This window comes from Rhinopithecus bieti, unplaced genomic scaffold (assembly GCF_001698545.2).
Source record: "Rhinopithecus bieti isolate Rb0 unplaced genomic scaffold, ASM169854v2 scaffold_29388, whole genome shotgun sequence".
Classification (NCBI taxonomy): Eukaryota; Metazoa; Chordata; class Mammalia; order Primates; family Cercopithecidae; genus Rhinopithecus; species Rhinopithecus bieti.
In genome coordinates, this window is record NW_016813389.1 from 886750 (window position 1) to 913084 (window position 26335).

The window sequence follows — 26335 nt, forward strand, 5'->3', positions numbered from 1 at the left end:
AACCCGGGAGGTGGAGCTTGCAGTGAGCTGAGATCCGGCCACTGCACTCCAGCCTGGGCGACAGAGCGAGACTCTGTCTCAAAAAAAAAAACAAAAAAAAAACAAAAAAAACAAAAAAATTAGGGCAGCGTGGCACCGTGCGCCTGTAGTCCCAGCTGCTGGGTAGACTGAGGCAGCAGAATGGCATGAACCCGGGAGGTGGAGCTTGCAGTGAGCTGAGATCGTGCCACTGCACTCCAGCCTGGGCGACAGAGCGAGATTCTGTCTCAAAAAAAAAAAAAAGTGACTCTCAGCTGGGTGTGGTGGCTCACGCTTGTAATCCCAGCACTTTGGGAGGCCGAGGTGGGTGGATCACCTGAGGTCAGGAGTTTGAGACCAGCCTGGCCAACACGGTGAAACCCTATCTCTACTAAAAATATACAAAAATTAGCTAGGCATGCCTGTAATCCCAGTTACTCAACAGGCTGAGACAGGAGAATTGCTTGAACCCAGGAGGTAGAGGTTGCAGTGAGCCAAGATTATGCTGGTGAGCCACCTTGCCCAGTCAATTTTTTTTTTTTTGAGACATAGTCTCGCTCTGTCACCCAGGCTGGAGCCCAATGGCATGATCTCAGCTCACTGCAATCTCTGCCTCCCCAATTCAAGCAATTCTCCTGCCTCAGACTCCTAACTGGGATTATAGGTGCACATCACCATGCCTGGCTTTTTTTTTTTTTTTGTATTTCTAGTAGACATGGGGTTTCACCATGTTGGTCAGGCTGGTCTCGAACTCCTGACCTCATGATCCGCCTGCCTCAGCCTCCGAGAGTGCTGGGATTACAGGCATGAGCCACCGCACCAGCCCATCCAGCCAGTTTTTAACTCTCTGAAGAGACAGAACCAACGTGATCAATAGAAATCAGAGGGGATTTATAGGGAAATTGGCTCACGCAATTAATGGAGGCTGAGAAGTCCCATGACAGACCATCTGCAAGGGGTGCCAGTAGCGTGGCTCAGTCCAAGTCTGCAAGCCTCAGAACCAGGGTAGTCACTGCAGTCATTCTCAGTCCGAGGTGGAAGCGCCTAGAGTTTTGATATCTAAAGGGCAGGAGGAGAAGAACCTCCCAGTTCCAGGAGAGACAGAGAGAGAGAGAGGAAAATCTTTTCTCCTCTTTTGTTTTATTCAAGCTGCGAACCAACTGCATGGTGCCACCCACATTGAGAGCAGATCTTCCCCCACTCAGTCCACTGACTCCTACGCCAATCTCCTCTGGAAACATCCTCACAGACACACCCAGAAGTCATGCTTCACCCTTCTCTAGGTATCCCTTACTCCAGTCCAGCTGCCACCTAACATTAACCAGCAGCACACATCCATGCTGCCAGGTATTCGTCAGTGGCAGTTCAGGCTTTCCCACCCAGGTACTGATTCCAGGGAAGGTTTCTGCTCTGGCAAATCATGATTCTCTGTATCTACCTTTCTGTCTCTCCAGTCTGGGGGCAGCAGATTACCCTGTGACCTCATTTTCCGATGAACTGAAAAGAGCTGCTGGTTTTCAGTTTGTTCAGGTTTTTTTTGTTTGTTTGTTTGTTTGGTTTTTTTTTTTTTTTTTTTTTTTTGATATGGAGTCTTGTTTTGTCGCCCAGGCTGAAGTACAGTTGCGCGATCTCAGCTCACTGCAACCTCCACCTCCTGGGTCCAAGCGATTCTCCTGCCTCAGCCTCCTAAGTAGCTGGGATTATAGGCACATGCCACCATTCCTGGCTAATTTTTGTATTTTTAGTAGAGATGGGGTTTCACTATATTGGCCAGACTGATCTCGAACTCCTGACCTCAGGTGATCTGCCCACTTCGGCCTCCCAAAGTGCTGGGATTAGTCATGAGCCACTGCCTCTGGCCCACACGTATTTATTAAGTTTACTATCTTATATGGGCATGGTTTGTGGTTCCCCAAAACAGCACAATAGTAATATCAAAGATCACTGATCACAGATCACCATATCAGATATAATAACAATGATAAAGTTTGAAATATTGTGAGAATCACCAAAATATGACACACAGACCCTAAGGGAGCACATTGTGTTGGAACAATGGGACCAATAGACTTGCTTGGTGCAAGGTTCTCACAAAGCTTCAATTTGTAACGACCACGGTATCTGCCAAATGCAATACAACGAAGCATGTCTTGTAGGTGACAACAGCCTTAGGAATCAAATCCAAGGTGATAAGGTTGGGCTGTGTCTCCACCCAACTCTGAATTGTAGTTCTCATAATCCCGTGTCCTGGCAGGGACCCAGTGGGAGGTAATCGAATCATGGGGCAGTTACCCCATGCTGCTGTGCTCGAGATAATGAGTGAGTTCTCACAAGATCTGATGCTTTCATAAAGAGCTTTTCCCCCTTAGAGCAGCACTTCTCTCTCCTGCCGCCACGTGGACATGTTTGCTTCCCCTTCTGCCATGATGTTAAGTTTCCTGAGGCCTCCCCAGCCATGAGGAACTGTGAGTCAATTAAACCTCTTTCCTTTACAAATCATCCAGTCTTGGGCAGTTCTTTATAGCAGTGGGAGAATGGGCTAACACACAGGGGATGCCAGAGCTCACCCTCTCATTGCTTAGATTTGAGAGCAGTTCCCAGGAGAGGCCTGAAGTATGTACTCTGACCCCTGAAACCAAGTACCTGTGCTTTGAGCAACAAAGGGTAGTATCCCATCCTAGGAGAGACATTCCTTGGTGTCACCTCAAGGGAGGGAGTCTAGTGCTTTAGCTCAGGGCACTCAGCTAAAGCGGAGAGCGGCCTAAGGCCAGGCCCAAGCCCAGGGCTAGTCATGGGAGGCACCCTGTGCCCTCTGCCTGTTCTATGAAGACCAACTATCTGTTGGCCCAGGACGGAGGGGTGTCTTGGGACGGCAACCACCCTGGGCCAAAGGGTCCCCTTGCCTTAGCCATTTCCTGTCCTGGACCCAACATCCTGCTACCTCCTCCAGGACTAGAGGAGGAGCTGGATTTCATCCTACCGGGACCCCACTCTACTGCCTTCTGACCACTGAGTTAAAAACCCACAGTTACCTGGTGGGTCGATTCTCTCTCTGACACTCTCCCCTACATGAGACTCTGTGTCTATCAAATCAGTCTTTTTTCCTGAAGTGACAACATCCTAAATCATGCCTTCATCGTCTCAAGTGAATTGAGCTAATTTTGTACTTTTGTAGAGATGTGGTCTCACTGTGTTGCCCAGGCTTGTCTCAAACTCCTGGGCTCAAAGCATCCTCCTGCCACAGCCTCCCAGTGCTGGGATTACAATGTGAGGCACTGTACCTGGCTGAGAATAATATTAATAATACAATCAGCTTTAATTTACTAGGACTCACTCTGTCCCAATACTGTTGTCACTGGATCCCTTCAACAACTCTGTAAAGCAAGTGCTATCCTCAACCCCCATTAATAGGTGAGGAAATTCCTATCATGCTAAAATAACACTTACATTGAGCTCCTGTAGGCCTTACAGCAGATTGTACACCTGGTGCCAGCACAGGGCAGAAACTCAGGAGAAACAGATACTAGTTGTGGCCCTCTTCTCTCCCTGTCCCAGGCTTGGCCCCTTGCCTTCTCTGGGCACTGCCAGTTCTCAGGAAAGACAGTACCTTCTGTGTGTCCAGAGCATTGGCTCCACGAGGCCAAGGAGCTGGGTGGCACCTGTGCTGGATACAGATACGCTTAAACAATCTTGCAGCCTCGGGGCTGGGGCTGGAAACCAGGATAGGCTTCCTTGCAGATGACTGGCTGACGACAGTACATCAGGCCTATGTGTGGCCAGGTAAGACTGGGCATAGGAGTGAATGTTGGTTTTTTGTTTGTTTGTTTTTGAGATAGAGTCTCACCCTATCGCCCAGGTTGGAGTGCAATGGCACAATCTCGGCTCACTGCAACCTCTGCCTCCCAGGTTCAAGCGATTCTCATGCCTCAGCCTCCCGATTGGCTGGGATTACAGACACGCGCCACCATGCCCGGCTAATTTTTTTGCGTGTCTTTAGTAGAGATGGGGTTTCACCATGTTGGCCAGGACGGTCTTGAACTCCTGACCTCATGATCCACCCGCCTCGGCCTCCCAAAGTGCTGGGATTACAAGCGTGAGCCACCGCGCCCAGCCAGAAGTGAATGTTATGTTGCACCCTCCACAGGGTAGGTATGTTCTACTATCACACCCAGGATCAGGCCCCAAGTAGACACCCAAGGAGAAAGGCAGTGGGTGAGAGACGGGGGAAGGATTAGAACACAGGTTTTGATGACCTTGGCTGTGTGACGTGAGGCAAGCCATTTTACCTCTCTGAACATCAATTTCTCTATGTATGAAATAAATAAGAATAATTCATGGAGGCTGGGCATGGTGGCTCACGCCTGTAATCCCAGCATTTTGGGAGGCTGAGGTGGGCAGATCGCTTGAGCTCAGGAGTTCAAGACTAGCCTGGCCAACATAACAACACCCATTCTCGGCCGGGCGCGGTGGCTCAAGCCTGTAATCCCAGCACTTTGGGAGGCTGAGACGGGCGGATCACGAGGTCAGGAGATCGAGACCATCCTGGCGAACACGGTGAAACCCCGACTCTACTAAAAAAAAATACAAAAAAAAAAACTAGCCGGGCGAGGTGGCGGGCGCCTGTAGTCCCAGCTACTTGGGAGGCTGAGGCAGGAGAATGGTGTAAACCCGGGGGGCGGAGCTTGCAGTGAGCTGAGATCCGGCCATTGCACTCCAGCCTGGGCGACAGAGCGAGACTCCGTCTCAAAAACAAACAAACAAACAAACAAACAAACAAAAAAAAAACACCCCTTCTCTACAAAGAAACAAAACAAAACAAAAAAAGGATCCAAATACAAGAGCTTGCACCTGAGCATGTGCACATATCTCTGTGTCTGTGTCTGTGAACTTATCTGGGTGGTGAAGGTAGGTTACAGGAAACTTGGGAGGGAGAGATGGAGGGAGAAGTCATGGGAGGTTCTGAGCCAAAGGCAGGAAGGGTACAGGGGGCCACTTAGGCTGCCTTAATCCAGCAACTTGGCCAGGTTGGTTGGGAGCAACCTGGGGGCTTGTGGGTGTGTTGTTCCCGAGTCGGCCAGCAGGGGGCGCAAGGAGCCAGGCCCCTCGTGGCTTAGAGCTTGCTGACCCGGGTCACAGGGCAACTTGCTGGCCTCAGGAGGGGACTACGCCTCACTTCACAGAGGAGGCCCAAAGCAGGGAGTGTGCTGGTCCAGGTTCCCCCATAAAGTGGGACTCCTGACCTCCCAGGCACGCCTCCCTCCAATGCCCTGGGCCTCCCCCATTTTCTAGGAAGCAGGCCTTTCCTCGTCAGCCCCTCAACAGCCCTAGCAGTGACCTTTTATTTACCACACGCTTTCCTGTGCTAGGGGCCCCGTGGAGCCCTACAGGTCCCACCGCCTAAAAATGTTTTTCAGGCCGAGCAAGGTGGCTCACACCTGTAATCCCAGCACTTTGGGAGGCTGAGGCGGGGGATCACAATGTCAGGAGATTAAGACCGTCCTGGCTAACATGGTGAAACCCCATCTCTACTAAAATACACAAAAAAATTAGCCAGGCGTGGTGGTGGGCACCTGTAGTCCCAGCTACTCAGGAGGCTGAGGCAGGAGAATGGTGTGAACCTGGGAGGCGGAGCTCGTAGTGAGCTAAGATTGCGTCATTGCGCTCTAGCCTGGGCGACAGAGCGAGACTCTATCTCAAAAAAAAAAAATGTATTTCATTTAAAAAATTTTGGTAAAATACACATATCATAAACTTTACCATCTTAACCATGTATAGGTATACAGTTTTTGGAACTGTTTTCATCTTGTAAAACTGAAACTCTGTACCCATTAAACAATTACGTCCCTTTACCCGCTGGCCCATAGCCCAACCCATTTGCTGTCTCTATGATTCTGACTACTTGAAATCAGGTCCCATCACTTTTATCATTTACTTTTTTTTTTTTTGAGACAAAGTCTTCCTCTGTTGCCCAGGCTGGAGTGCAGCAGCACAATCTCAGCTCACTGCAACCTTCGCCTCCCATTTTCAAGTGATTCTTGTGCCTCAGCCAACTGAGTAGCTGGGACTACAGGCGCCCGCCACTACGCCCGGCTAATTTTTTGTATATTTAGTAGAGATGGGGTTTCACCATGTTACCCAGGATGGTCTCGATCTTCTGACCTCGTGATCTGCCCGCCTCGGCCTCCCAAAGTGCTGGAATTACAGGCGTGAGCAACCGCACCTGGCAGATAATGTTCTTTGGCACACAAAACTTTTTAATTTGTAGGAAGTCCAAACATAGAATTACCTTACGACCTAGCAATTTCACTCCTAGGTATATACCCAAAAGAACTGAAAACATATGTCCACACAGAAACATGTACACAAATGTTTACATCAACAGTATTCATCATAGCCAACAGGTGAAAAAAAAACCAAATTGTCCATCAATGGATGAATGGATAAATTATAACATATCTGTACAATGGAACATTATCCAGCCACAAAAAGGAACGAAACATGTATTGATATATGTAGTAACTTAGATGAACCTCAAAAATACAGTAAGTGAGGCCGGGCCACATGGCTCATGACTATAATCTCAGCACTTTGGAAGACTGAAGTGGGAGGATCATTGTTTGAGATCAGCCTGGGAAACATGGCAAAACCTTGTTTCTACAAAAAATACAAAAATTTGCCAGGCGTGGTGGTGTGTGGCTGTAGTCCCAGATACTCAGATGGCTGAGGTGGGAGGATCACTTGAGCCCAGGAAGCAGAGATTGCAGTGAGCTGAGATCATGCCACTGTACTCCAGTCTGGTGGATAGAGCAAGACCCTGTCACAAACAAACAAACAAACAAACCACACTAAGTGAAAGAAGCCAGACAAAAACAGTCACATAGCTATGATTCCTTCTCTGTGAAATATCTAGAATAACAAGTCTATAGAGACAGAAAGCAGATGAGAGGTAACCAGAGGACAGGGAGGAGGGAATGGGGAGTGATTATCTGACGGGTACAGAGTGTTTTCCTAATGGAATGAGAAAGTTTTGAAACTACAGTGACATAATGCTTGTACAACATTGTGAATGCACTAAATGTCACTGAATTGCATACCTTAAAATAGTTACTTGTATGTTAGGTGAATTTCACCTGTTAAAAAAAAAAAAAAAAAAGTATAGTAATTTTTTAAAAGGGTTGAAGAACAATATAACCCATTTACATTTTTTAAACTGTAGAGACAGGCTGGCCGCGGTGACTCACGCCTGTAATCTCAACACTTTAGGAGGCCAAGGTGGGTGGATTGCTTGAGCTTAGGAGTTCGAGGCCAGCCTGGTGCAATGTAGAGATGGTGAAATCCCATCTCTACAAAAAATACAAAAAATTAGCTGGCCATGGTGGTATGCGTCTATAGTCCCAGCTACTTGGGAAGCTGAGGTGGGAGGATCGCTTGAGCCCAGGAGGTTGAGGCTGCAGTGAGCCAAGGTCCGTGCCACTGTACTCCAGCTTGGGAGAGAGAGTGAGACCTTGTCTTAAAACAAAACAAAACAAAACAAACAAAAGAGCAGATTGAAAACAATATAACTCTATTTGCATTTTTTTAAATTGTAGAGAAAGCTGGAAGTGGTGGCTCACACCTGGAAAGGTGGCTCATACCTGTAATCCCAGCACTTTGAGAGGCCGAGGCAGGAGGATCGGAGCCCAGGATTTCCTGACCAGCCTGAGCAACATAACGAGACCTTGTCTCTACAAATAATTTTTTAAAAATTAGCTGGGTGTGGGCCGGGCGCAGTGGCTCATGCCTGTAATCCCAGCACTTTGAGAGGCCGAGGCAGGAGGATCGGAGCCCAGGATTTCCTGACCAGCCTGAGCAACATAACGAGACCTTGTCTCTACAAATAATTTTTTAAAAATTAGCTGGGTGTGGGCCGGGCGCAGTGGCTCATGCCTGTAATCCCAGCACTTTGGGACGCCAAGGCGGGCAGATCACGAGGTCAGGAGATCAAGACCATGCTGGCTAACACGGTGAAACCCCGTCTCTACTAAAAATACAAAAAAATTAGCCGGGCGTGGTGGTGGGCGCCTGTAGTCCCAGCTACTTGGGAGGCTGAGGCAGGAGAATGGCATGAACCTGGGAGGCGGAGCTTGCAGTGAGCCGAGATCGCACCACTGCACTCCAGCCTGGGTGACAGATCGAGACTCTGTCTCAAAAAAAAAAAAAAAAAAAGCTGGGTGTGGTGGTGCATGCCTGTGGTCACAGCTACTCGGCAGGCTCAGCTGGGAGTATCACTTGAGCCCAGGCAGTCGAGGCTGCAGTGAGCCATAATCACACCACTGCGCATTCCATCCTGGGTGACAGACTGAGATCCTGTCTCAAAAAATAAATACACAAAATAAATTGTGGAGATACATATGTGAGAATGCATACATATATATATATATATATATATATATATATATATATATATATACACTTACACATACATACTCAGGTAGTCTTTATTTTCCATAGTAGTGTGGGACTACAAAAATGACCATGTTGTCTGGGCATGGTGGCTCACGCCTATAATCCCAGGACTTTGGGAGGCTGAGGTGGGTGGATCACGAGGTCAAGAGATCAAGACCATCCTGGCCAACATGGTGAAACCCTGTCTCAACTAAAAAAAAAAAATACAAAAATTAGCTGAGGGTGGTGGCACATGCCTGTAGTCCAAGCTACTCCGGAGGCTGAGGCAGGAGAATCGCTTGAACCGCACTGCAGCCTGGGCAACAAGAGCGAAATTCCATCTCAAAAAAAAAAATGACCATGTTGAGGCCGGGTGCAGTGGCTCATGCCTGTAATCCCAGCACTTTGGGAGGCCAAGGTGGGTGGATCACCTGAGGTCAGGAGTTCGAGACCAGCCTGGTCAACATGGCAAAAGCCCATCTCTACTAAAGTACAAAAAGTAGCTGGGCATGGTGGCGCACACCTGTAATCCTGGCTACTTGGGAAGCTGAGACAGGAGACCAGTTTGAACCCGGGAGGTGGAGGTTGCAGTGAGCCAAGATCGCACCATTTGTACTCTAACCTGGGCAACAGAGCAAGACTGTCTCCAAAAAAAAAAAAAGAAATGACCATGTTGGCCAGACACGGTGGCTCACGCCTGTAATCCTAGTGCTTTGGGAGGCCGAGGTGGGCAGATCACTTGAGGTCAGGAGTTTGAAACCAGCCTGGCCAACATGATGAAATCCCGTCCCTACTAAAAATACAAAAAAAATTAGCCGGGCCTGGTGGCATGTGCCTGTAATCCCAGCTACATGGGAGGCCGAGGCAGGAGAATTGCTTGAACCCGGGAGGCAAAGGTTCCAGTAAGCCAGGATCACACTACTGCACTCCAGGCTGGGTGACAGTGAGACTCCGTTTTTTAAAAAAACAAACAAAAACAAACAAACAAAAAACCATGTAATCTGAAATCGTGCAAAGAGAACTTAATAATCAATGAGAAAGTTATTATTGGATAATAATAATTAATAAGACAATTGTTCTGCAACCTTTTAAAACTCTTAGCATCTGTTAAAAATGTAGCCCAGGTGTGGTGGCTCATGCCTGTAGTCCCAGGACTTTGGGAGGCCAAGGCAGGAGGATCACTGGAGCCCAGGAGTTGGAGACTAGCCTGGGCAACACAGTGAGACTCTGTCTTAAAAAAAAAAAGGTATAGGGAAATGAAAAAAATAATATAACTAATAAGAACTTAGTACACTGTAATTTAATATTAGAAACATTGAAAATTAAGATGTTTTATTTATAAAAGGTTATCAAGGAAAAAATTTTATCATGAATAACCTGGGCCGGGCACGGTGGCTCACGCCTGTAATCCCAGCACTTTGGGAGGCCGAGGCAGGCAGGTCATTTGAGGTCAAGAGTTTGAGACCAGGCTGGCCAACATGGTGAAATCCCGTCTCTATTAAAATTACAAAAAAAATTAGCTAGGTGTGGTGGCAGGCACCTATAATCCCATCCCAGCTACTTGGGAGGCTGAGGCAAGATAATCCCTTGAACCCGGGAGACAGAGGTTGCGGTGAGCAGCACTGCATTCCACAGAACGAGACTCTTGTCTCAAAAAGAAAAAAAATTAAATACAAATAAAAAAATTAGCCGGGTGTGGTCATGCACACCTGTAATCCCAGCTACATGGAAGGCTGAGGCAGGAGAACCGCTTCAATCTGGGAGGCAGAGGTTGCAGTGAGTGGAGATCGCACCACTGCACTTTAGCCCAGGTGACAGAGTAAATCTCTGTCTCAAAAAAAAAAAAAAGAATATTCTGAACTGAACAGTGCTGCAGTCTTCCAGTGGTTTAATTTATGATATAGAATGAGCATTTCTTCTGTCTGTTGCCAAGGCTGTAGTGCAGTGGTGTGATCTCGGCTCACTGCAGCCTCAACCTACTGGGCTCAGGAAATCCTCCCACCTCATTCTTCTGAGTTGCTGAGACAATAAGCACAAACCACCATGCTCGGCTTTTTTTTTAATTTTTATTTTTTGTAGAGATGGGGGTCTTACTACGTTGCTCAGGCTGATGTTGAACTCCTTGCATCAAGCAATCATCCTGCCTCAGCCTCCCAAAGTGCTGGGATTACCGGTGCGAGCCACTGTGCCTGACATCTTCTATGTCTTAGTGAATACAAGTCATCCTTAGCCATCCTTTGTGCTTTCAATGTTGTGAAATATCTCTGGGAGTTCCTGTTTTGTACATTTTGTGGTGAGATCGTCCTGTCTTTTTTGTTTGTTTTTTGAGAAGGAGTCTGGCTCTGTCACTCAGGCTGGAGTGCAGTGGTGCAATCTTGGCTCACTCCAATCTCTGCCTCCCAGGTTCAAACGATTCTCCTGCCTCAGCTGCCTGAGTAGCTGGGATTACAGGCACACACCACCATGCCCGGCTAATTTCTGTATTTTTATTAGGGATGGGGTTGCACCATGTTGGCCAGGCTGGTCTCAAACTCCTGACCTCAAGTGATCTGCCCACCTCGGCCTCCCAAAGTGCTGAGATTACAGGCGTGAGCCACTGTGCTCGGCCCAGGGAGTTCCTTTAATGTGAAGATTTTGCTGGTGTTATTTCCTCTGGGTCATTATCTTTTTCTTTAGAACCACTTTCCTCATTTATGTTGATAAGTTTGCCTTAATGAGGTTTTTCTGGATGCAGATCTCAAGTTTCCCAAACAGTGAACAGCTGCAGAGTTGACATCCCCCATAGCTAGCTATTTCTTTTTTCTTTTTTTTTTTGAGACGGAGTCTCGCTCTGTCGCCCAGGCTGGAGTGCAGTGGCCGAATCTCAGCTCACTGCAAGCTCCGCCTCCCGGGTTCCCGCCATTCTCCTGCCTCAGCCTCCCGAGTAAGTGGGACTACAGGCGCCCGCCACCTCGCCCGACTAGTTTTTTGTATTTTTTTTTTTTTAGTAGAGACGGGATTTCACTGTGTTAGCCAGGATGGTCTTGATCTCCTGACCTCGTGATCCGCCCGTCTCGGCCTCCCAAAGTGCTAGGATTACAGGCTTGAGCCGCCACGCCCGGCCACAGCTAGCTATTTCTTCCATTATTCCATCTATGTTCAATTTGGTTTTGTTTTTGGTTTTTTTTTTGGTTTTTGTTTTTGAGATGGAGTCCTGCTCTGTCACCCAGGCTGGAGTGCAGTGGTGCAACCTTGGCTCACTGGTGCGGTGGCTCACGCCTGTAATTCCAGCGCTTTGGAGGCCGAGGCAGGTGGATCACCTGAGGTCAGGAGTTCGAGACCAGCCTGGCCAACATGGCGAAACTTCATCTCTACAAAAATACAAAAATTAGCCAGGTGTGGTGGCGGGCACTTGTAGTCCCAGCTACTTAGGAGGCTGAGGCAGGAGAAAAGTTTGAACCCAGGAGGCAGAGGTTGCAGTAAGCCAAGATTGAGCCACTGCACTCCAGCCTGACAGCTGTCCAGGTGACAGAGCAAGACTGTCTCAAAAAAAAAAAAAAAGTGTGGGAGAACTGCTGCAAAGGAGGCAGCTCAGGTGCTCTGGCAGTACTGAGGAGGCCCAGCACCACTAGGCATGGGGACCATAGCTGTGCCGAGGACCCTTCTGGGGTAGCTCCCAGGCATCTAAGATCTGAGGCCTCCCTGCTCCCAGGCCAGGGGCTGAGGGCCAGTGGCCTGTGCCCTGCTCCAACACACACCTCCATCAGCCTGGGCAGCAACTGGCCATATGCTTGACCCAAAGGCAGTGGATGACCCTTAGGCCCATGGAATGCGTCACTGATGCATTCCAGGGGCTGATGTCAATAACCCAGGGGCTGATGTCAGCTATGTCACTGGATATACCCCAACCCCCACTGGACGAGCTCTGCCCAGAAGACTGTGGTGAAGCTGGACAAAGTCCAAAGCCTCCTCAGCCTGGCCTTTGGAGCTGGCCAGAATTCAGGTTTGGCAGCCTCCACCTTCCCTCCCTTTGCTCTTTTTTCATTTTAGAGATAGGGTCTCGCTTTGTCACCTAGGAGCCTTGAACTCCTGAGCTTAAGCAATCCTCCTGCCTCAGCCTCCTGAGTATCTGGGACTATAGGTGCATGCCCCAACCCCTGGCTCAAATACTTTGCTTTTTTTTTTTTTTAAATAGAGACACGGTCTCCCTATGTTGCCCAGGCTGGTCTTGAACTCCTGGGCTCAAGTGATCCTCCCGTCTTGGCCTCCTAAAGTCCTGGGATTACAGCTTGGATTATAGGCATGAGACACCACACCCAGTCATCCTTTATTCGTTTTTTCTTTTTTATTGAGACGGAGTCTGGCTCTGTCGCCCAGGCTGGAGTGCAGTGGCGCCATCTCAGCTAACTGCAAGCTCCGCCTCCCGGGTTCACGCCACTCTCCTGCCTGTAGCTAGGACTACAGGCAACTGCCACCACGCCCGGCTAATTTTTTTTCGTATTTTTAGTAGAGACAGAGTTTCACTGTGTTAGCCAGGATGGTCTTAATCTCCTGACCTTGTGATCCGCCCGCCTCGGCCTCCCAAAGTGCTGGGATTACAGGCGTGAGCCACTGTGCTGGGCCCTTTTTTTTTTTTTTTGAGACAGAGTCTCTCTCTGTCACCCTGTAACCCATGCTGGAGTGCAGTGGCACAATCTCGGCTCACTGCAACCTCTGCCTCCTGGGTTCAAGTGATTCTCCCGCCTCAGCCTCCCAAGTAGCTGTGATTACAGGCACCCACCATCATGCCTGGTTAATTTTTAATTTTTGTAGAGATGGGGTTTCACTATGTTGGTCAGGCTGGTCTTGAACTTCTGGCCTCTGGTGATCTGCCTGCCTTGGCCTCCCAAATTGCTGGAATTACAGGCGTGAACCACCATGCCCAGCCACTCTTTGCTTTTCAATAAATGTTGCCCACCTTCACTCAAGTTGTTTCCCCTGCCTGGCATACCCTCCAATCCGAAATCCCTGGAAGGGCCTAGCTCCACCTGTGCCTCCTCTGTGAAGCTTCTGTGTCCACCCAGGCCCTTTGCTGAACTCAGAGAGCCTACCTGTGCCTGACCCCCGCCCCCAACACCGTGCTAAATTCTCTAATCCTCATCACAGTTGATTAGGATGGTATTATTTACTCTATTTACTCTATGCTCAAAAGGAGAACAAGGAAAACTCACTTAGCCTAGAGAGCTCCAGCTGTGATTCAAACCTTGGTTTGCCTATTTCCAAAGTCCAAATTCTGTCCCCCGAAATCTCCTCTCAGGTAGGTGATGCGGCTGACAGGAGACCAACAGCCCCTTGGGGACAGGAGCCACGTCTTGTCCAACTTCACCTTGCATGGCTGCTTACAAGGGCAGGCAAGGTGACCATGGCTTCCCAGGCTGGCCACATGTCACATCACTCAAGTCAATTGACATTCGGTTTCGGAGCTTCTCAACAGGGGCACACTTAGAATTTGAGGTGAGTCAGTTCTTCACTGGGGAGATCTATCCGGAGCCTTGAAGGATGTTTAGCATCCCTGGGCTTAAAATGCCAGGAGACTCCCAGTTACTGAGACAACACACATCATGGCACCTCTAGAGAAGGCGTACAGGACTGGGGATACCATGCCCAGGAAGACCAGTCTACGGCATGAATAACCACAGAGGACCAAACCTTGGACTTGGATCAAATGGTCCCAGCTCCACCATAAACAAGCTATGGGACCTTGGTCATGCCAGGCCGCAGCCTCTTGGAGGCTCAGCTTCCTTATCTGTACAATAGGGGTGACAAGAACCCACACAGAATATACTGTGGGTCCTGGCTCACAGCCACCTGTCAAGACAACAAGCTATTAACTTTTTTTTTTTTTTGAGACAGTCTTGCTCTGTTGCCCGGGAGGAGCACAGTGGCACAATCTCGGCTCACTGTAACCTCTGCCTCCCAGTTTCAAGCGATTCTTGCACCTCAGCCTCCAGAGTAGCTGTGACCACAGGCACGTGCCACTACGCCCAGCTAAGTTTTGTATTTTTGGTAGAGATGGAGTTTTACCAAGTTGCCCAGGTTGGTCTTGAACTCCTGAGTTCAAGCGATCGTCCCACCTTGGCCTTCCAAATTGCTGGGATTACAGGCGTGAACCACCCCACCCGGCCACCAAGCTATTAACATTTAAACCTACTAGGCTTTCCATAAAATTAGTAACCAAGCAAAATGAAAAATCTCTTATTATATAATTAATCCAATTTTTTTTGATAGAAAAAAACAGAATTCCCTGAAGACAAATGTTTGGTGACAATTTGTTGAGCCAATGTTTTCCCAGAGAGAACAGCCTGTCTAAGAAGATCTAACAATCATGTCACTCAGACACAGTCCCCCTGGGCTTAGGAATTGGCAGAGGAGAGAGAAACGACTTCTGGAGTCCAGACTGCAGGTTTCCAGGCTGGAGGGGTTGGTGGAAGACCTGAGTGAGACAAACAGTAGGTATCCCACCACTTATTCCCTCTGGCACAGGACCCAGATTCCAAAACCATAATCTCACTCCTGAGGGCGGCTTCGTACATTGAAGGAACCCACAAGAGATAGGCAGATAGACAGCCTCGCAGGAGCCTCGGAGGAGGTGGCATCAGCTTTACAAGTGGGCAAACTGAGGCTCAGAGAGGGGAAATGACTTACTTGAAGTCCCAGAAAAGCACCAGGAGGCCCCCAGCTGCGAGCTGGGGAATGAGGTCATAGGATGAGCATTTTAGAAATTATGCAGGGAGGCCGGGTGCGGTGGCTCATGCCTGTAATCCCAGCACTTTGGGAGGCAGAGGTGGGCGGACCACGAGGTCAGGAGATCGAGACCCTCCTGGCTAACACGGTGAAACCCCCTCTCTACTAAAAATACAAAAAATTAGCCAAGCGTGGTGGTGGGTGCCTGTAGTCCCAGCTACTCGGGAGCTGAGGCAGGAGAATGGTGTGAACCCGGGAGGCGGAGCTTGCAGTGAGCCGAGATTGCACCACTGCACTCCAGCCTGGGTGACAGAGCGAGACTCCGTCTCGGAAAAAAAGAAAAGAAGGAATTATGCAGGGAACTGGCAGTGCCATCCAGGAGTGGGATGTGGCCCCCAGTCTCTTCTGGCAGGAGTTACAGTGACTGCCTCATGGCTGTGAACGCTTCTGCGTTCCTTTATCGCCCCCACCTGGATTATAAAACCAGGCGCCCTACTCTTTGGGGCTTGGAAAGGTTAGTGTGGAGTTCTGGTGGTTGGCACCTAATGCAGGCATTCTCCGGGAGGAAAGATTCCTGCTGAAGCCAGACTAAATGGGTCTAACTTGCATATTCTTCAATCCTGTCGGTCACCCTCAGTTTCTTAGTGGACGCCAAGGCCAAGTCCAGGGTAGGAGCACATCTCTCCTGGAGTCTCCAGCCTCATTATTTCTCCTTCTGGACATTCTACAGTTTCCAGTCACATTGAAAGTCCCTTCCTTGGAGAAGCCCTTTCTGACTCCACCCAGGCTAGGCCACATGTCTGCCCTCAAGGTACTCAGCACCGGGGCACTCAACTCCAAGGACAGGAACTATGTGCTTGACCTGTTCTCCGCCAGATCCTCAGCCTCTGGCAGCTCACTCAGCACATCGTAGGTCCCCAAAGCATTAGCCCAGATGATCCCGGGAAGCTAAGGGAGAGGCCTAGGAGTCCAACAGCCTTCCTAGGGAGAGAGGGAGACCTGTAGGAGCCCCCTTCGGGCAACTTTCTTAATCTCTCTGTGCCTCACTTATCTGTAAAATGAGGCTTATCTGCGTGTAAAGTACGAAGTGTAATACATGGGAACACGCACTGTCTACAACTGTGGTTCTGGTTGTTCATTTTACAGGCAGTGACATGGAGGCCCATGGAGTACCTGGCAGGCCCACAGTCCACAGGTTGGAAAGAGGTGCCCGAGCCCTGGACTTTAAGCCTGGGCTCTGACCTTCAACGTTTGCTTTTCACACTACACATCATGTCAATAAATAGTTACTGGACACCTGTTGTGTGCCAGGCCCCAAGACGAGTGTTGCGTGACTGACAACAGAAAAAGCTTCTCAGTGTGGAGGGGGAAGCTAGATCATGGTCATCAGTGTAAATCGTCCAGGGTTCAAATTCCAGCTTCTCCACTTCCTGGCTATGATTTTTTTTTTTTTTTTTGAGATGGAGTCTCGCTCTGTGGCCCAGGCTTGAGTGCAGTGGTGCGATCTGCACTCACTGCAAGCTCTGCCTCCTGGGTTCACGCCATTCTCCTGCCTCAGCCTCCCAAGTAGCTGGGACTACAGGCGCTCGCCACTATGCCTGGCTAATTTTTTAATATTTTTAGTAGAGACGGGGTTTCACCTTGTTAGCCAGGATGGTCTTGATCTCCTGACCTCGTGATCGGCCCGCCTCAGCCTCCCAAAGTGCTGGGATTACAGGCGTGAGCCACCGTGCCTGGCCCTGTCTATGATATTGCTAAGTTTCCTAACCTCTCTAAGGTTCTTTTCTTTTCTATTAAAAGGGAAAAATAAGACCTCCCAACAGAAGTGAAACCAAGCATTGGCTTAACACGTGATGGATGGGAGCCGTGACTATCTTCATCATCTTATTTTTAATTATCTATCTCTGCACAGAGTAGTAAATATCTCGCCCTGGCTCAGGTACCCAGGATCCCAGTTCTCCTGTCGGAGACAACCGCAATTAACAACTTCTTATGCATCTTATCAGACAGCTGGCGCGCACACCCGCAGATACCCCCACCCTCACGCGTCCTTCTACGCAAAGATGGACAGCACCCATCAACGCTGTTTTTTCTGTTGCTTCCTTTTCTAGCCTAAGGTATCTTAGAAGTCGCCCTATATTAGTGCATATTAAACATTTTTCGTCTTAATGGCTGCACAGTATTCCATTGTATGGATTATTTTTTAATTTGGTTGCCATTACTGTTATTAGCCAGGGAATTTTCGAGGACCCAGCGGGATTCATGGAGCTGCAGAGCTGGAGCCTGGGGACCCAGTTCCAACCCGAGATCTGCCTAGAATTCCCTGTTGTCTCGGGTGCCATCTCCACCTGCGCGGTCGTGGGAGGGGGATTTGGGTGCAGAGAGGACCAGCTCCAGTGTCCGAGCGAGGATCGGCGAGCAGCACGCGCAGTTGATTCCCGCGGGCGGCTCAATCATTCTGAGCAGCCACTCCGTTATACTTAGCAGCGTCAAACTCATTAAGCACTCTAGCACAACCAAGCTCGGAACCGTTAGCAGGCCCTCCCAGCCTCGGCACCTGACCTCGGGGCAGTGACGCTCCGACACAGCTACTCACCCCCGCCTGGGCCGCTCCACCTCTCGTTCCCAAGTACACCCGGTAGGTTGCAGCAGTCCCTGTCCCTTTAAGGGGGCCGAGCCCGGGCTCCGCTACTTCCGCCCCGAAGCAACCGGGCGGTAGCGCGGGGGCGAGAGCGGGTGAAGGCGCAGCTAGAGTTCCCCTCATAAAGATGGCGACGCCCTGGCCGCCGCGTTCGCGCCTGGCGGTGACGTCACTTCCGGGGCGTAGGAGGCTGAGTGGTGCAGTGAGGGACAAACAAAAGGAGGCGCCGGAGCAGCGCTGCGGCCGGCGGCGGGACGGAGCGGCCGGGGCCTGAGGCTGCCTGCTGGGCGGCCGTGCACGGCGAGCCCAGGTGAGTGGAGGGGATGGGGAAAGGGGCGCGAGCTGTCACCCCTCGAAACCCACTTACACACGCCCTCGGCCAGCTGCCCGGTCCCGGGCGCCCGGGGCATCTGGGGCTCTGTCCCGGGGCCGGCCCCCTGGGGACCTCCCGCGGTATTCGGCCTACCTCTGGGCTCCCCAGTGCCCGGGGTCTCCGGGGCACCACCTCTTGCCGGCTCCGCGGCGCGCGAGCCCCCTCCCAGGCACCCCTGTGCCTCCTTGTGCTCCAGAAACCAGGAGTTTCCGCCTTGGCTCCCCCATGTCCCCTTGTCATCCCCTGGGTCCCCCCAGATCCTCACCCCTCCACACACACTCTCCCCTTCCTAGAGGTTCCACCTCTGGGCTCTCTCCTTGCCATTTCTTTTCCAGAGATTCCCGTAGTTGTCTTCTCCTGAGTTCCTGGTCCCCTCCTCTTCCCTTGCACCCCTCCTTCCTCTCGTTCCCGATGGGGGCAGTGCCCTGACTTGGGGGCAGGATCCCCGGCTAGCCTCTTGGGGCCTGTCTGGGATGGGATATCTGGGAAGACCGGTCCGGAATCTAAGAACCCAGACCCTGTCCCAGTCCTGTGCATTCAGGTGGCCCCGAGGGCCAGATCAAGTGAGGTCCGGGCCTGGTCCAGCCCTAGGTGAGCTGGACACCCAGCAAACTGAGCTCCCAGGCTGAAGGGGCATAGCTGGGGTCATGGAGTTCATGATGATTCTGCTGCTTTCGCTGACTGCTTCTTCCCCTTGATCTGGACTGGAGTGAACAGAGGTTCTCAGCTGTTGTGATTGTTGCCTTTTTTGGGAAGGAGAGATGGGTCAGGGGTTGTCTGGTAGCCGCCTCCTGATGGAGAGTTGGCTGGAAGGGTGGGTGGTTCCTGCGTGAGCCACACTTCCACTGACTCCTTTTCCCCTGCCCTACCTCAGGAAGCCTTTTGAAAATGAGGTGTGGAGGGAGAGCACCTGGTGAGAGGAAGGGAATTGGGGGAGCTCGAAGTTCCCAAGGGCCTCTTCCACCTCTTCTGTTGGTAGTACTCTTAACCCCTGCCAAACTGTATTCTGCCCTTTGGAGCAGGCAACCTGGCAGACAGACTGTAAGAAGGGGGAGGAGATCAGCTGTTGCTGATACTTCCTGTGGAGGGGATGGGGGAGTGGGAGTTTGTTCAGAGAGACTGGGCAGTGCTGATTGCTCAGTCTCACTGATGTAGCTTCCGTGAAGGTCAGGTCTTCCTCTGGCTCATGAAGGGAGGCAAGGACAGATGACCTGTGCTGGAGGAGGCTGTTGTGGACATGCCAGGGATGAGTGACTGGGTAACTGGTCTCTGCTTCCTTGTTTTCTTGGTCTCTGGGCTTTGGCATGGGGTCTCATGCCCCCTGCCTTCTAGGGACCATAGGGTACAGAACAGGGGCGCAGGGCCGGGCGTGGTGGCTCACACCTGTAATCCCAGCACTTTGGGAGGCTAAGGTGGGCAGATCACGAGGTCAGGAGTTTGAGACCAGCCTGGCCAACATGATGAAACCCTGTCTCTACTAAAAATACAAAAAATTAGCCAGGAATGGTGCTGCACGCCCGTAATCCCAACTACTTGGGAGGCTGAGGCAGGAGAATTGCTTGAACCCAGGAGGCAGAGGTTGCAGTGAGCCGAGATCACACCATTGTACTCCAGCTTGGGCAAGAAGAACAAAACTCAGTCTCATAAAAACAAAAAAAAACAGAGCAGGGGGCGCAGGAAATGTTCATTATTTCCCCCCAGAACTTGACTAGATGTGGTGGTTCTCCATCCCATAGGCACACCCACCAGGAAACCATTTCCTTTGCAAACTCTGAGTGGCTTTTCTGAACTGTAGGGGACCCTGGGGATCACCCCCGTGGGTCAGAACTCAGGGAAGTGGCCAGACCCTGGGTTGCTGCCTGGTTTGGCCTGGACCTTGCCTGTAGGAGTTAGAAGGAAATCAGCCTGGTTCCTGACTTCCTCCTCTTAGAGTAGAGGTGATTCCAGGTTTTCACATGGAGAAACGGAGGTACACACTGATGGGCCAAGACCTCTTTGAGATTCAGGTGGGATGGTTGTGGGACTCTAGAGCCCAGCACACTGTCTCTCCATGCCTTGACTCATTCATTCATTCATTCATTCAGCCATTCTTTAGAAAGTGCCTGTCTGGGGCCTGGGATGGCTGGGAAAACATCCCTGTCCTCCTGAGAACTGCAGTTTGGGAGGAGAGGCAGACCGGAAGACACATAAGTTCTGATACACTATGGCCACCATATTAATGGAAATATTACAGAAGCAGCCCAGAGGAAGAAGGAATTAGCTCTGGGTGGTTATGTAGGGGGTGGTCAGGGTATGCTTTCTAGAAGAGGAGGGACTAGAATAATCAGTGACGGAGTCCAGGGGCCCAAGTTCTGGACCTGGCTCTGCCATGGGGAGGTGATTAGACCACCCAGCCTCAGTGGGTGCCCCATCCTTGACACGGAGGGTAGAGTGAGGAAGAGGTTGGCTTGGATGGCCTCTGTGCCTATATAGCTGTAGGTGCTTTACTGCCTAGTCACCACCACCCCATGTGGAATTGCGGGGTTGTTGACCTACTTCCCATGATGGCAGAGACCATCTTCTATGTCTGTCCTCCCAGCACAGTGCCTGGAACTTTGTCAGTGTAGTAAATAAATACCCAGTGGTAGAATGTTGGAAAAACAGCCATCCCTCCTAGATCAGTCCAGGTGTCTTTGTCTGCCCCTGCCCTCCTCCTTCCTGGGTAACTCCTGCTGATCCTTTAGCTCTCTCTGGTGGCTGGGCTACTCTCCTAGCTCCTGGCTCCCTGAAACCCGTGTATTGTAGTAATCACACCTCTTTCCCCACCCTGCCACCCCTATGCGCGGTTCTGCACAGTGTCTGGCGCATACAGAGTAGATGCTCACTGGAGGCTGGTTGACTGTCGGAGGTGATGGGTTGATTTGGTGTTTAAGTTGGAGTCTGGGCAGAGGCTGGTTGACCCAGCCACCCCGCTGTGGCTCATCTCTTGCCACTTCCCCTCTCTGGCTCTGGATCTTGACATGTCGAGCCCTGAAGCCTTCTCCGGATGCCATGTCTTCTCTCCTCCAGGTAAAGGTGTGCTGTTCCTCCTGCCTGGAATGTTCTTTTTCCAGCTCCTACTCTTAGGAGTCAACTCAGACAACTCCTCCTCCAGAAAGCCTTCCCTGACCCGACTAGTCTGGGTCTAGCGCTTCTCCTGGCTCCCCTGCAGCAGAGCTCTAAGCTCTCAGACCATCGCTACTGACTTGGCACCTCCTCAGTCGACCAGGTTCTGGAGGGAGGTGCTCTGTCAGAACCTCTTTTGTCCACCAGGTGCGGTGGCTCATGCCTATAATCCCAATACTTTGAGAAGCCGAGGCGGACAGATCGCTGGAGATCAGGAGTTCGAGAGCAGCCTGGCCAACATGGGGAAACCCTCTCTCTACTAAAAATACAAAAATTAGCCAGACTTGGTAGTGCGCACCTGAAATCCCATCTACTCCGGAGGCTGAGGCAGGAGAATCACTTGAATGCGGGAGGCGGAGGTTGCAGTGAACCAAGATTGCACCACTGTGCTCCAGCTCGGGTGACAGAGTGTGACTCTTGTCTCAAAAAAACCCTCTTTTGTCACCCCACAGCCCAACCAAGGGCCTGCTACCAAGCAGGCTCTCAGAAAGTGCTGGCAGTGCGGCAGGTAACTGCGATAGTCACACATGTGCCTGCTGACGGCAGCTCTCGCTTCCTTGTAGGGAGGCGGCGTCCATGGAGCAAAAGGAATGCCAGGACCCTGCCCAGGCAGACGCGGGCCAGCCTCAGCACCGACAGCCGACGCGCAGATAGCAGAGCCGTCCTTGGGGTAAGGACTGGGCCCCTCTCCTTCCTGGCCAGCTCCAGCTCCAGTCAAGTGCCCTTCCCAGCTTGGGGAGCAAAGGGTAGCATCTCTGTCCCCACAGTCCTTTGCTCTTCTCACAGTAGGTTCAGGGCAGAGTGGCAGACAGCAGAATTACTGTCTTCCTTCTCCCGCTGAGTAATGTCTGCTTGCTGCATTCATTGACTGCTAAGTTGTTTCATTGCAAACCTGTTTTTTCTCCCTCACCCCAGAGCTTATCAGTCTGGGTTTTGCTAATGCAGCCTCATGACCACATTTCCCAAAAAAGCGTGAACGACGTTTCCCAAGTGTGTTCCATGAGACACCAGTTTCTTCGGTCACAGTGTTAATTCCGGGAAACAAAGACTTCTTGTTATCCTTGCTGTAGGACTTATCAGAGCCTTGAATGGATTGAGCTGACCACGGTAAGGGAGCTAGCGACTCATGTTTCTCCACACTTATTTGGTTGTGTAGACATCTTTGGGGACTGGGATTCCTTGGCCTGTGCTTTGGAAAACAGTTCCCAGAGGCAGGAGAGTCCCTTGAGAGCATGTGGAGGATTAAATATGTTGACATAGAGCAGGCAGTTGGCAGAGTGCATGTCCTAGAAGGTGGTCCTGAGTCATAGCTGGTGTATGTATAGACGGCTGTATAATTTTCCAAACATACTCAGGTCGGTGATCTCATTTGACCATTTGAGGATGCTTAGGCAGTGGCCATTATCTCCAGTTTACAGATGTGGAAACGGAGAATCAGAGTGAGGAAGCAACTTACCCAGACTCATCTGTAAAGAAGGCAAGGACGCCCGGGCGCGGTGGCTGAAGCCTGTAATCCCAGCACTTTGGGAGGCCTAGACGGGCGGATCACGAGGTCAGGAGTTTGAGACCATCCTGGCTAACACGATGGTGTTAGACGGGTAAAACCCCGTCTCTACTGAAAAATACGAAAAGCTAAGGCTAGCCGGGCGAGGTGCGGGCCTGTAGTCCCAGGCTACTCGGGAGCGCTGAGGCAGGAGAAATGGACATAAACCCGGAAGGCGGAGCTTGCAGTGAGCTGGATGATCCCGGCCACTGCACTCTCAGCCTGGGCGACAGGAAGCGGAGACTCCGTCTCAAAAAAAAAAAAAAAAAAAAAGAAGGCAAGGACATGCGGCTTGAATCCAGACCCTGGAATCCTGGGCCAGAGTCCTTTGTTCTCTGCCCTGAGGCATCCCTGCCTTTACGTCTCACCTCAGTTTTTTTTGTGTGAAGGAAGGCCTGAGTCTCCCAGCCTGGATTTTAAAAGAAATAGTAATTTTTTTTTGTAATTACCGACATAGTTGCATATTCATTATATGTTTTTATATTGTTTGGCCATTTTTTGGGGACAAGGTCTCACTCTGTTGCCCAGGCCGGAGTGCAGTGGCACCATCATGATTCAGCCTTGATCTCCAAGGCTCCGGTGATCCTCCTGCCTCAGCCTCCTAAGTAGCTGGGACTACAGGTGTGCACTACTGTGTCCAGCCAATTTTATTTATTTATTGTGGAGATAGAGCCTCTCTACATTGCCCAGGCTGGTCTCGAACTCCTGGGTTCAAGAGATCCTTCTACCTCGGCCTCCCAAAGTGCTGGGATTATGGGTGTGAGCCACCATGCCAGGCCTGTTTGGATCTTTAATGTCATCTAGGAAATGAGTCTCCGCTGATTACCATCTTCAGAGGTGTGAATGGGAAGGGGTATATTCTTCCACATCTATTATTACCATTTGCTTTTTTTTATTTTTTATTTTTATTTTTTGAGATGGAGTCTGGCTCTGTCTCCCAGGCTGGAGTGCAGTGGCCGGATCTCAGCTCACTGCAAGCTCCGCCTCCCAGGTTTACGCCGTTCTCCTGCCTCAGCCTTCCGAGTAACTGGGACTACAGGCGCCCACCACCTCGCCCGGCTAGCTTTTTGTATTTTTTTTTTTAGTAGAGACGGGGTTTCAACGTGTTAGCCAGGATGGTCTCGATCTCCTGACCTCGTGATCCGCCCATCTCGGCCTCCCAAAGTGCTGGGATTACAGGCTTGAGCCACCGCGCCCGGCCACCATTTGCTTATTTTTATATAAATCTGGTCATGTTTGAGTTGCTGATTCACAGCTTGCTTTTGTTTCATTTAATGATATCCCCTGGACCTCTTTCCCATGGAAGAGGTAGATAGAGCTGTGTATGGTCCTGGCAGAATGCACACCCTCGAGCCCCCCCGCCGGCCCCTCCCCTCACATGCTGACAGTTTTGAGCTGTTTGGGCATTTACAGCAGCAGAGGGAGGTGGGAAGTGCCTGGTGTGTGATTGTGTCCACTCTCCTGTTTATGGGACAAGGTCAGCCAACTCCTGGCTCTGCCCTGTAGGAGTTTCCTGTTGGTTTTGAGGAACTCTGTCCCCTGGAGAGAGGGGAGGCCTGCACTGTAGTCTTTCATGCTGGGCAGCGCTGAGCAGGAAGCAGCATGTCCTGCTTGTCAGATCATAATTCCTCCTCCTTGCCAAGGATGGTGTGGAGTGAACCGCATGGGCCGGCCTGAGGGGTTTTGGCCTCCACCCACCGCCTGGGTTCAGGGGACACACATGAATCAAGCTGAGACAAATTGAGTCTGAGCCATTGTTTTCCTGAGCCCGGCCCTTCCTGGGGACAGGAAGGAACAGGCAGACCCTGACTCAGTTTACCCTTGCTGTCTCTGGAGGAAGCATTGGTTGTGGTCCTTTTGGCATGCTCTTTTCAAGTTTTAGTTCTGAGAGTGGGAAGGTGAGGAGCAGGAGGAGGGCCCACCCTGCTACCTGGGTCCAAAGATGCTCTCTTTTGGGGTATAGCTGACCTCAGGAAGGGTTTGGGCAAGGAGAGTGTACAGGCGTGGCAGCCTCATTTTGTGGGGCTGCGAGAGCGTCTGGCAGGATCACGCTGGGAGTGAGGTCTGTGCTGGAGCTCCTGACATCTCACCTGTGTTTTTCAGGCTCACTGTCCTGTTGCTGTCCCTCCCCCATGTCACTTCCTCCATTCTTCCCCAGGAGTCTCTTTTCTTTCCCATACACTGCTTGGGAGAGAGCCGCAGAGCTGGCCACTCCACAGATGGTGCTCAGCATCTCTGGCTTCTCCTCCTTCCTGCAGTAGCACCTTCACAGTCCGTGGTCATCCTCAGCACCGTGTCTCAGTGCTAAGCCGCATGCTGGGATGCTGCATGCATTTGTCCATCTTATCTTCGCCACAGCCTTGTGTGTGAGGTTGCTTTACCATTTTACAGACCAAGGCCCAGACAGACCAAGGCCCAGAGGGATGAGGTTTCTGGCCCAAAGTTATACAATGTACATGTGCCAAAGCCAGTACTTGAACCCAGGTTGGTATGGCTTGGCAGCCAGGGCTTTTTCTACTTCACTCTCCATTGCTCCTTTTCTCAGGTTCCCAGGCTTTTGGGGCCTTCAGAGTCACCTGGGAGCTTGTTTAAAATGCTGTTCCCCTGAGCCCACCACCACAGAACTGCAGAGTCTGCCCTGGAAGGTTGGCCCCAGGAATCTGCACTTTGAAGATGCCTCCCCAGCAGTTGTGAGGCTGGTGGGCTACAAACAACCCTGAGAAGCACTGACCAGAGGCCACTCTTTCAGCCTTAGTCCCCATCGTTTACCGCAGAACTCATGCCCTTGGTGTGGATGCAGGGCGGAGCTCCCCACAGGACTGGGACTGGACAGCTGGTACTTTTTTTTACTTTTTTAATTAATTAATTTTTTTTTTTCTTTGAGACGGAGTCTCTCTCTGTTACCCAGGCTGGAGTGCAGTGGCGCAGTCTTGCTCACTGCAACCTCCACCTCCCTGGTTCACGCCATTCTCCTGCCTCAGCCTCCCGAGTAGCTGGGACTACAGGCACCTGCTACCACGCCCGGCTAATTTTTGTATTTTTAGTAGGGATGGGGTTTCACCATATTGGCCATGGCTGGTCTCGATCTCCTGACCTTGTGATCCACCTGCCTTGGCCTCCCAAAGTTCCGAGACTACAGCCGTGAGCCAACGTGCTTGGCCTATTTTTTTAAATTTATTTTATTTTATTTTATTTTATTTATTTTTTTTTGAGGCGGAGTCTCGCTCTGTCGCCCGGACTGGAGTGCAGTGGCCAGATCTCAGCTCACTGCAAGCTCCGCCTCCCGGGTTTACGCCATTCTGCTGCCTCAGCCTCCCAAGTAGCTGGGACTACAGGCGCCCCCTCGCCCGGCTAGTTTTTTTTTGTATTTTTAGTAGAGACGGGGTTTCACCGTGTTAGCCAGGATGGTCTCAATCTCCTGACCTCGTGATCCGCCCGTCTCGGCCTCCCAAAGTGCTGGGATTACAGGCTTGAGCCACCGCGCCCGGCC

At 50.9% G+C, this 26335-nt stretch overlaps 2 protein-coding genes across 6 annotated transcripts in view; one reads left to right on the forward strand and one right to left on the reverse strand.

The window, feature by feature from the left end:
* KYAT1 (kynurenine aminotransferase 1) overlaps positions 1–18345 on the reverse strand; it is a 37486-nt gene extending 19141 nt beyond the window's left edge. For 2 of the 4 annotated variants that reach the window (XM_017848326.1, XM_017848324.1), the window contains exon 1: positions 17741–17915. In XM_017848326.1, the coding sequence (XP_017703815.1) occupies positions 17741–17908 (168 nt within the window). In that variant the 5' untranslated portion in view covers positions 17909–17915. Of the gene's footprint in view, positions 1–17740; positions 17916–18251 lie in introns of those variants that run through there. The other 2 variants (XM_017848325.1, XM_017848327.1) reach the window with 2 other exon arrangements.
* Positions 17957–26335, forward strand: part of LRRC8A (leucine rich repeat containing 8 VRAC subunit A) — a 42551-nt gene continuing 34172 nt past the window's right edge. The window contains exons 1-3 of one of the 2 annotated variants that reach the window (XM_017848323.1): positions 17968–18095; positions 21866–21972; positions 22218–22409. The gene's annotated coding sequence lies outside the window, so the exon portion shown is untranslated. Of the gene's footprint in view, positions 18096–21865; positions 21973–22217; positions 22410–26335 lie in introns of both variants that reach the window. The other variant, XM_017848322.1, reaches the window with a different exon arrangement.